The 11698-nt window shown below is 48.8% G+C and overlaps 1 protein-coding gene across 1 annotated transcript; it reads left to right on the top strand.

Annotated features, from left to right (window-relative positions):
- Positions 1-5614: 5614 nt before the first annotated feature.
- Positions 5615-8689, top strand: LOC308289609 (ubiquitin-like modifier-activating enzyme 1; the record flags this gene model as incomplete). The annotated part of the gene is made up of 1 exon (XM_080731344.1): positions 5615-8689. One exon carries the CDS (start codon positions 5615-5617, stop codon positions 8687-8689), a length of 3075 nt encoding a protein of 1024 aa, XP_080587470.1.
- Between the last annotated feature and the right edge of the window lie 3009 nt (positions 8690-11698).

Below are 11698 nucleotides of genomic sequence, written 5' to 3'. Positions count from 1 at the left end.
GCCAATCAGGAGGGAATATGGGAAATGGGACAGATCCATGTTGATGACATGACTAGAGATATTGTGTCCAAAAAGTGTCCAAAAATGTGTTTTTCAAGAATCGGCCTCATGGTGGTGCAAGAAGAGGGCCACGTGAGAAATGAGGGGTGGTGGTGGTTGTGGTTTGGCAGCCAAGGAGTGTATTTGCAAAGTTTGGCATGGATCGGTGCAACGGTGGCGGAGATATGAGTAGGGTAAAAGTGTGATGTGTGACGTATGAGAGACTGACAGACTGACAGACAGCCGGTGGAGGTTTTGATAGTAACTTTGACCTGATAGTCGCACGGTCAGGTCGCAAGTTACTATGAAAACCTCCACCGGCTGTCTGTCTGTCTGTCAGTCTGTCTTTGTACTGTACACACACTCCTTGGCTAGCAAACCACAACCTCCGCCCCTGATTTCTCACATGCCCCTCTTCTAGCGCCACCATGAGGTTGTGTATACATGTGGCCTGACGGTCGCTTATCTCCCGATTAGGGATCTTCTGGTTACTTTTAAAGCTGTTGAATGGTCAGGCTCCAAGTTATATTTCCGACATGCTGGGACCCTACAAGCCGGTGCGAATGCTCAGATCCTCAGGCCTAGGCCAGACAGAGGTGGATATTTTATATATCCCGGTTTTTCAGATATCAACATAGAAAAATATCTAGGTGACACGATCAAAGATATCTAGGTCTAAAATAATCTGTGTCCCCAGACCTCCACTAGGGGGACAAGCACACACACAGTTAAGTCTTCAGAGATATCCAGGTTCCATGCCTACACAGATCCAGTGAATTGGATATTTTTTCAATGTCTTCACTTATTTATCAGTTTTTGAAAATATCCAGTTTCACGGCCGAAATATCCAGCTTCGTCTGGCTGCAAGCCCCAACCGCACAAAGGCATGTCTAGCTTCAGAAACATCCAGCCCTGTGTAGCCACCACCTCAGACAAGGGCCTCCTGGAGACTCCCACACCAGAGCTTGTTACAAAAGGTCATCTGGCCTTTTGTATCAGGAGAAAAAAGCGCTGATGAAATACAGGGAGAGACAGAACACAACCCAAAAAACTAAGTGGAACGCAACAACCAAAGTGGAATGCAACAAACACAGTGGAGCGTAACACACCTACCAACAAGAATTAACTTACTCTACATGTGTTAATACATACAGTAGCTCTATTCACAAACTCACCCAAAAAGAAAAAAGAAAAAAAAAACACTTATGCACGGGACAACACACTGGCAAGAATGCCTTTCTTATGCTTCATTTCTAGGCTGTAGTTCTGGATGATGAGGGTCGCATAACCAACAGGTACAGGTCAATTGGGTATGGCAGGGGTATGCAGCTGCCAAACCCTGGGCCCAGGGGGAAAAATAAAAGTTACATTTAAATATAAATCCATAAATCCTTCGTCTATCTGTTCTGGTTATTATGTTGTTAAATAACAGTAAAAAGATTTACAAAATGCTCACTTTAACAAGGTATTATAAGTATATTCTTCACACTTGTATTCTCCCCATCTTGACAAAATGGTATATTCTCAGGTTCTGCAGGTCAGCTGCACAGGTGCAATTCATTATTGTTAATTGTGGCACGTTTACTAACATGCCAAGTTTAGCTGCACTTGAACAACCGTTCCCGGCTGCCATATCCAGCCCAAGAAACCGTAGAAACGGGGGGAAAATAGAATGTACTTCTTAAAACTAGACCAGGTCAACCTGGTTGTGCCAGACCCCCTGTCTGTCATCATCATTTATGACATCATGCCTTTTGTAGGCATGTCATCATCATGTCATCATCATATATACCCTTTATATAGAAAAGGGACAGACCGACATTTGCTTATGTAGGCCTACCCATTTCATGGGTCTGGCAATAAATGTATCATGCCTGTTGCTAAGGTATGGCAACATGACTTTGTGCGCGTACAAGTCACCAGTCATGTTGCCATACCTTAGCTTTTTCTGAACTGACGCCACTGATCCAACATAAACTTCAAAATGATGCAGCGCCAACAGTAAGGCCAGTGCTTCCTTCTCAATGTGGTGCCATGGCATTGGTTCGAAATCTCATTGTTCCTACAGCCCACTAGTCAGAATCTGGTGATGTTAACCTGGTGAATGCTATGCCTAAACCTAAACCCAGTGGTGTGATATGGACTTTAGAAGTGGTGCCCCTCTAAATTCATGACGTCACGTGCACGTCACGTGCGTGTGCACGCGCATGTGTGCACGCATGCCTGCCGCGCGGTTGTGGTCTTGTGGATCACAAAAGTGGGGAAGCTATCTCGGAGCTGCATAGTGGAGGGAGAGGTTCTGAAAGGAGCTAAATGTCTGCAAAGAATGCAAGGCGAACGTGCAGCTGGCCGTATACAAGTGTAAATGAGGACGTAGGTGAGAACTGCCTACCCGAGTATTGTTATGCAAAGCTACTAGCCAGGTAGGGGACTGAAGTGTGTTCGTGCTGACCGCGGCGTCACACAACTTGACGACGTGCGTGCACGTGTGTGTGTGTGTGCGTGCATGTGGGGCGTGCGTGCGTGCAGCTTGAGAAGTCTGGGCTCGCCGAGCCCAACCGAGCCCATGGCATCTCACCCCTGCATAAACCTCAGTAAAACTATGCCTAAACCTAACCCAACCCCTAACCCTAACCTCAGTAAAACTATGCCTAAACCTAACCCTAATACCTAACCCTAACTAAATCCAGACTAATGAGATGACCCGGGAGGACTAATGAGATATCGGACTTATGGGCATTCCCCCTCAAAAGGGTGGAATAATTCAACTGTGTTTTAGTACATTTTCGAGAAAAGAAAAAGACGGAGTGATCAATTCCATCAGTACTCTCTTGAAGCAATACAGCCCCAGCTCCCAAGGCACCCTTTCACAGTCAAGGGTATCGAGAACAGGAGCACTGCACACTAACACTTTGGCATTTTCAAAGGCATGATGGCACTCTAAGGCTGCAATACATGTCCTATAGTCTGGTGGCTTTGTGACTGCGGATAAAAGCGCCATGTTTTGCATGATGGTTCCTTAGAGTCAGTTATTGAATTTTAGCCTAGCCCTTGTCAAACATCTATTTTAAATATCAAATTGCAAGACTAGTATTTTTCAGACTATGTACATTATAACATGATCAAATCACTTCCAAATGTATGTGATGAAGTTGACTTTATTCGCCATTATTAAAGTCACAGAACATGGAGTATCATCAATAACACCTTTATTGCCATGAAGAATACAAATGAATATGCATCATAGTGTGAAACACGTTATAGAGCTTTGCATTCTGTCTAGCTGTCACAGTTGCATTTGCAAAGTGAGGAACAGTCCAAATTTGCTTTGTTGCATTTGCAGGTACAACAGTCTGATCAGCTCTCTGCAGGCTCTGGAAACCTCGGGAATGGTCAGCCAAACTCAACTGGCACCCATGAACCTTCTTCCTTGGCCCATCCATAGTTCTGTGGAGAAAGAATCACTCGTTGGCTTTGTCTGCTGGGTACCCAGATGGCCGCTTGGTAGACTGTCCGTTTCACGTGCTGGAGGAGCGCATCATGGGTTTTTTTATGGAGTTCAAAGGACTGGATTTGTCGTAGAGGATGACTGTCAGTCTTTCAAGCTCCAGGCCCGCTAAGCTGACTTCTTGCCCTTTCCATGAAAGGCAGTTGTGTCACAACCGGAATATGCATGAAACATATACAAGGCATGAGATCTGGGTTCCCCCAGGGTTGATGTGATAAAATCTGTATTCTCTGCCCATTCCGAAAGCCACCCAGATGTCAGTCAAAGGTCGAAGCATCACTAAATAATGGAACAAGCCAGAAAAGATGAAAATGACATCAGTGTTCACAATGCGCACAAGGACAGTTTTTCCTCCATGCTCCAGTGCATGTTGTACATGTACCACAATCCTAGTGTATGCCTCCTCATGATTGCAACAGTCCATGCTACTGAAATCAAAAGACGATGTTTGCCCTGGTGTGACATGCAAAGATTTGGTTGGTGGCCAGCTGTGAACTCAATCCTGGATGTCTAAAAGTCAAAACGCTCCTTCTTATGGGTCAAAAAGAAAGCCCATCCAATTTCCTGGTAGCTTTGTCTGAGCAAGACCCTGCTCATGGTGCTGGAAGCTCTCTTTGTCATCTTCTTGGAGGTATTCTTTTTCAAATTCCTTTAGCTATCTTGCGATCTCTGGGCCTGAACGCATCCATCTTCTGAACGCATCTAGGTTTTCTGTGAGGCCAACTGCACCACCCGAACCTTTCACATTCTTGTTCTCCTGTTCATGAGCATGATCAAATGGGATTGCAGAGAATGTGTTGTGTGTCTTTGAAAGAACCCAGTGTCAATTCCTCTCATACTCATCCTTGATAGTGGTGGGAAAATACTTCATGTCCCTGATATGGACAGGCATCAGTCATCCATCTTGAATAGTTCACTTGGTCCAAGGAAAAGAATATAGGGCTCAGTGCTTCGAGTACTTCTACATACAGTAGAACATTTCACTCTCTTTGTGCCCTGATGAAGATGGGAATGAGGGTTTCATATAGTAAGACTCTTCTTCAGCATATAATTTCTCCAAGCCAGGAAAGACTCAGGGCCTGCATTAAGCCTGAAAGCCTGCTGTAGATTCTGCAGAACCGTGACCTGGTGGGCATGCCTGGTTCGAGGTAGATGCGCTGCTTTCAGAAATGATGCAGCCATGCCATGTCTGCTTCTGTAAGTACTGTTGTCCAACCAGAGCCTTCCAGCAGATCACCCAGTGTATTCCAGAGAGCCATTTCTGTGTGTAATCCACAGAGCATGACTACATGTACCTTTTCACCGTGCATATCTGGCCATTCCCATTGTACTAACTTTGCCAGAACGAACAGAGGCTGGTCAAAAGTTGTGACGGGGATCTGTCCCGGATTCAGATAGTCAACAGCCTGTCTTTGAACATCCATGCCATGCTTAATCATGGCTGGTGTGGCAGAGGAAGGAGTGCACTTCTTGCTGGGGAGTCTTCCACTGAAGGTTGTTTAGAATCATGATAGGCAGCCCATGCAATTGTATCTCCACAAGTCAGATCTGTCTTCTCTTGAAGAGGCAGTGCTTGCTTGACCCAACAGTGTTCCTCTGCTCTTGCACTATCCAAATAAGCATGTAACTGTACGTATCTCACACTCTGGCACAGACACAGAGGTGTTTTTCAAAACTACAGCTGGGACACAGGTTTAACTATCAAGAAAGAAAGAAAGAAAGAAAGAAAGAAAGAAAGTCGGATAAGTATTATAGGCAACCACACTAATCTGAAAAGGGACATTCGGGTAGTGACGTACATACACACAGTCACGTATCGGAGCGGCTTGCACTTCTCCACTTCTCAAATATCAACAAAAGCTCACCATGGCGATGTGCTCCCAGCCAGGGTTGAAGGTCACCATATATGGGCAAGGCAGGAGGTGACTTTACATACAACACGTCACGTCACAGGCCTATCAGTATATAAAGGACACAGGATGAAGGTTCCACTCCACTCTCCATTCTGTCATGAAACGTGCTGCTGGGAACAGCTTCCCGGCTCTGAAGGCAAAGTCTCCCCGACAGATGGCAGAGAACGGCGGTGCCGCAGAGATGGACGAAGGCCTGTACTCCAGACAGCTGTACGTCCTGGGTCACACCGCCATGAGGCGAATGCAGAGCGCCAACGTCCTCGTCTCCGGCATGAGAGGCCTCGGTGTAGAGGTCGCCAAGAACCTCATCCTGGGAGGAGTCAAGAGCGTGGCCGTGCACGACCGGGGCGTGGCCGAGTGGAGGGACCTCTCCTCGCAGTTCTACCTGCGGGAGGCGGACCTGGGCAAGAGCCGGGCCCAGGTGAGCCAGCGGCGCCTGGCCCGGCTCAACGGCTACGTCCCTGTGACGGCACACACCGCCGCGGAACTCACCGAGGACTTCCTAACGGGGTTCCAGGTGGTGGTGCTGACCGACTCCACCCTGGAGGAGCAGCGGCAGGTCGGTGAGCTCTGCCGCCGCAGGGGGGTGAAGCTAGTCGTGGCCAACACGCGGGGGCTGTTTGGCCAGCTGTTCTGCGACTTCGGCGAGGAGATGACGGTGCACGACGCCAACGGAGAGCAGCCTCTGACCGCCACAGTCGCCATGGTCACCAAGGACAACGCCGGCGGCGTTGTGATGTGTCTGGAGGACCGCCACGGGTTCGAGAGCGGAGACCACGTCACCTTTTCTGAGGTCAAGGGCATGGCGGAGCTCAACGGCCGCCGGCCTGTGGAGATCAAGTGTCTGCAGCCCGATACCTTCCGCATCTGCTGCGACACCGCAGAGTTTTCCGACTACGTGAGCGGGGGGATCGTCACCCAGGTCAAGATGCCTAAAAAGATCACTTTCAAATCCTTCTTGGCCTCCATGGCTGAGCCAGAGTTCACCCTGACAGACTTTGCTAAGTGTGATCGTCCAGGACAGCTGCACATCGCCTTCCAGGCTCTTCACGCCTTCCAGGCGAAGAACGGCCGCCTCCCCCGACCCTGGAACCAGGCCGACGGTGACGAGCTGGTGACGTTGGCCCAGGACGTAAACTCTGCCCAGACGGGGTCTGCTAAAGTGGAGCATCTCGACGAGGCTGTCATCAAGAAATTGGCCTTCGTCTCCGCAGGTGACCTGGCGCCCGTCAACGCTTTCATTGGTGGACTGGCCGCACAGGAAGTGATGAAGGCATGCACGGGGAAGTTCATGCCCCTCATGCAATGGCTGTACTTTGATGCCTTGGAGTGCCTGCCTGAAGGGGGCGCCGTGCTCCTGGAGGAGGACTGCGCTCCCAGGAGCTGTCGCTACGACGGGCAGATCGCCGTGTTTGGCGCCAAGCTGCAGGAGTCGCTCGCCAAACAGCGCTACTTCCTGGTCGGGGCCGGTGCCATCGGCTGCGAGCTGATAAAGAACTTTGCCATGATGGGACTGGCCAGCGGGGGCGGCGGAGAGCTGGTGGTCACGGACATGGACACCATCGAGAAGTCCAACCTCAACCGACAGTTCCTCTTCAGACCCGAGGACATCGGCAGGATGAAGAGCGACACGGCGGTGGCGGCCGCGAGGAAGATGAACCCGTCCATGAAGGTCACGGCTCACCAGAACATGGTGGGCGCCGTCACCGAGAGCGTCTACGACGACCACTTCTTCCAGGGTCTCGACGGCGTGGCCAACGCGCTGGACAACGTCGTGGCGCGCCGGTACGTGGACGGCCAGTGCGTTCGCCACCGCAAGCCTCTGCTGGAGTCCGGCACTCTGGGAACCAAGGCCAACGTGCAGGTGGTCCTGCCCTTCCTCACGGAGGACTACAGCACCAGCCACGACCCCGACGAGAAGACAGCCCTCAGCTGCACGATCAGGAACTTCCCCAACGTTATTGAGCACACGCTGCAGTGGGCCCGCGAACAGTTCGACGGACTGTTCAAGCAACCGGCGGAGAAGGCCATCCAGTACCTGACGGATCCTGGCTTCATGGACACCCTGAAGCTGTCCGGCGCTCAGCCTCTGGATGCACTGGAGGTTGTGTACCGGTGCTTGGTCACGGACCGCCCCCACAGCTGGGCCGACTGCGTGGCCTGGGCGCGCAACCTCTGGCAGCGCGAATACAGCAACCAGATCTGCCACATGTTGCACGGCTATCCCCCAGACCAGCTCACAAGCTCCGGTTTGCCGTTCTGGGCGAGCCCCAAGAGGTGTCCGCACGCCCTTGTCTTCAGCGCCGCCAACAAGCTGCATCTGGACTACGTGATGGCGACTGCCAACTTGTTTGCCCAGACCTACGGTATACCAGGCAGCGCCGACCGCGCCGCCGTGGACAAGATCCTGCAGGACGTCAGCGTGGCGGCCTTCAGTCCTCGCTCCGAGCTCACCTTCCACGTCCCCGAAGAAGAGCCGCAGCAGCGGCAGAGCGGCGTCACCGCCTCCTCCGTCTCTGACGACTCCAGCCTGGAGGAGCTGACCAGGCTCCTCTTGGCCTGTCGCTCGTCCTGCTGCTCCCTCCGGCTCCACCCCCTCGACTTTGAGAAGGACGACGACGCCAACCGCCACATGGACTTTGTGGTGGCGGCGTCCAACCTGAGGGCCGAGAACTACGACATCCCGCCGGCCGATCGGCACAAGAGCAAGCTGATCGCCGGCAAGATCATGCCGGCCATCGCAACCGCCACGGCCTCGGTGGCCGGCCTGGTGAGTCTGGAGCTCATCAAGGTGGTCCAGGGACACCGGAGGTTGGAGTCCTTCAAGAACAGCTTCATGAACCTGGCTCTTCCCTTCTTCACCCTCAGCGAGCCCATCGCGGCGCCCAGCAAAACGTACAGCCAGACCCGCTGGACGCTGTGGGACCGCTTCGAGGTCCGGGGACGAGTGCGGCCCGGCGGCGACGAGATGACACTCCAGCAGTTCCTGGACCACTTCAGGTTGGAGCACGGTCTGGAGATCGACGTGCTCTGCCAGGGAAACTGCATGGTTTACGCGCTGTACACGGACCCAGAGATCCGGGAGAGGAGGCTGGCCATGCCCATGTCGGAGGTGGTGGCCGAGGTGTCCAAGAAGCCGCTGGGCGAGCACGTCAGGACCCTGGTGTTTGTGATGACGCTTTCCGACATGGACGTGGACGTGCCCAGCATCCATTACACCTTCCACTGAGCCCCGCCCACTCCATGAACTCGGGGTTCATCGTTCATCGTGAGTTCACCCTGGAGAGTTGAGGAGGGGGGGGGGACTACATCCAGCTGTGCTGTTTAATAGGATCAACGTTTCCTTTTCGTCGGACTGTTTTACTTCATCTTACAAGAACATGCAGATCTACAAGCTGTAGAGTCTGTAGAGCAGCTATGTTTGCTCCCTTTGAGAAACAGAAAAATCCCTATCGATGGCCACAACGCAAAACCTCCTTTCTAAAAAAAGTGGTACTTTTAAGTATTTTGATTGAATTTCTTTTGTATTTACTTGTAACAGAGTGTGTCATTTAAGTTTCAGTTTCCGTGTAGGTGACAGGCGGGGGTCTTCCTCCAATCATGATCAAGTGGGGTGTGCCTTGGTGCGCATAAGGCCCGCCCCCACTTGACCATGATTGGGGACTCTATCCTGATTGGAGGAAAACCTGTCTATTTTTTCAGTCAAAACTGAAACTGATTTTTTTCTCCTCACAGGGGATGAGGCTGAAGTCCAAATATGGACCAAACACTTTGTGAAACTAGTACTATCAGAACATAGACCCATTTTGTTATCATTTGAATTAATGCCCATATTTGGACCTATTGTGTCAGCCTCATGATAACCAGTGTAGTTGTCGCGATGCGAGTCACACTTGCAAATGAATCTGTCCTTGTCCGTTAGGCTCATATATGGAGATCCCTGATGTAATCAATATTAATCCCGTATCTGGGAATAGTTAGTCTCTGTTGTTTCAGCGCGACCTCGCCCTGCTTCTTGCCCTTAGGGTGTCTTACTGGTTCAGTTGTTAAAATCTGGACAATTTAGCTAAACTTTATTTCATCAGTTTTATAATACGTGCAATTTCTAACTCTAATGTTTTCCCTGGGTTGTCATTTGTGCAATTTTTGCCTGAAGGCTGTGGACCCCCATCTGAAAATGATGTGTTTAGACCCCCATAAGACAACATTTTATGAATTTAAATTCAAACATTTCAAGACTTTCCAGGTTTTACGGGTAAAACAATATACCTGTAGATAGATACCTTTATTATCCCAAGGGAGAAAAACTGTTGCCCAGGGCCAGCACAGCAGTATAAGGTTATTTACAAAGTTACAGAGAAGTATGAAAAATATAAAAGAAAAACAAGAACGGAGTACAGAGTACAAAGAGCAAGGTACATCAAGAGAGGGAACAAATAATATACGGTATAAATAAATATATAAACTAGAAAGGGTGTCACAGCCAGACGGACTTGCAATGTCATTGATGTCTTCTGTTGTAATGTGACTGCCAATTTTGCACACTGGGCACGTCAAAAGAGCCTCAAAAATGAAATACTGGAGGAATCAGCTGTGTATGCATGCTTTATTAATTTGCAGGGGTGAAGTGGTATGGTCAAGTTGGACAATATACAGTGGTTGTGTTTTCATCTTGTATCATGGATGAAAACAAAGATTTATTAAGTGTGTTAACTAAATGGTCTCAGTTACCCTCTGTCTACATTTCTGGTGTGAAATTACTTTAACATGCATGCAAGGAAACACCCAGAGCCGTTTCTGGCTCCACGGGGGCCCTAAGCGAGATTCTGGTTTGGGGGCCTCTGATTGGTGCATAGTGTGTGCCGGCGCCCAATAGGGCGGCGGCGAAAAATTTGGGCTGTTTGAAGGTAGAATTAGAGGAATATTAACACAGTTACAGGGGGTGTAGTGTAAGTTTAAGAGTTGTCAAAAGCCACGAGGGTAGTCCTGAACACACATCCAACATGATCAAGTGGAGAGAACTTGATCTACGCCTACATCGTGGACAGACGCTTGACCATGCTCAGATGTTTTGGTTGAGCTATGGAGTGAGTCTGTTGTTCTTAGTGCAACAGGGAATCTATTCTAGGACAAGTTGACTTTTGACCTGTTTTTTTAGCGAGGGTTCTGTCAGCATCTAAAATAATAATAATTTTAAAAAGTATACTATGGCTTGGCCGACTACTTGGTCATTATACAATGTCATCATTCAACTGATCAATGTGCATCCATACTGCCCAGTATGCCCATACTATTTTATTTGATATTTAATCAATAGCTATTAGTCAATGCCAATACCTTGCTTTCCATCTTGCATCAGTGCATTACTTATAAAAGTATCAATACTGCAATGTAGAAATACTCTGCTACTAAAGTCCACAATTGAAAATGTACTTGAGTAAAAGTATGAAAGTGTTGTCATCAACATGTACTTCAAAAAGTACCAAACCAACAGTAAAAGTACAAAATGTTTGAGAATAGAAGATCTACAAGCTTGTAGATCAACTATTCTCAAATCCCAAGGTAAAACATAGGGCTAAATATAATATAATATATTAATATAATATTACAATTAATGTCTGCAAACAAAGTAACTAAAGTTTTCAAATTATTGTGTAGTGGTGGAGTAAAAGTACAATATTTGGATCCAAGAGATGTAGTGGAGTAGAAGTAGAAGTATAGGAAAAATTAAAATACACAAGTAAAGTAGCTACAAATACCTAAAATTGTACTTATGTACTTAGTTACTTTATACCTCTGTATACACACACACACACCTCGAAATCTCACATTCACAACTAAGAACCAGCAGCAGCAGCAGCTGCAGCACCAACAACAAACAAACTGGACCTAAAAAACCAACCAAACAAAATCAGAAACAAAATCACAACTGTAGTCGCTGACTGCAGCGAGTCAGACAGGCAGCAGATTACACAACAAACGCCAGCACGCAACAACGTGGCTGAGACGCACAACACAGCAAGTTAAACAACACAGAGTGCAAGTTGAATCTTTATTTACCTGATTGCTGCTGCCTGCAGTTCTTTTTTTCGTATCCAGATAGATAAACGCGCTTCATTACGTGTCAAACGCTAAGTCGCTAAAACCGAAACAAACACACTGTCACGTCACAGCTGTGAGCCTGTGAGACGCTGGCTGCGCTGCACTGCACTCAGAAAGAGGGACGGGTTCCCAAAGA

This window comes from Nannobrachium achirus, assembly GCF_963921795.1.
Source record: "Nannobrachium achirus genome assembly, chromosome: 1".
Lineage (NCBI taxonomy): Eukaryota > Metazoa > Chordata > Actinopteri > Myctophiformes > Myctophidae > Nannobrachium > Nannobrachium achirus.
The sequence above is the reverse complement of the archived record's forward strand: the minus strand, read 5'-3'. Positions and strand labels throughout refer to the sequence as shown.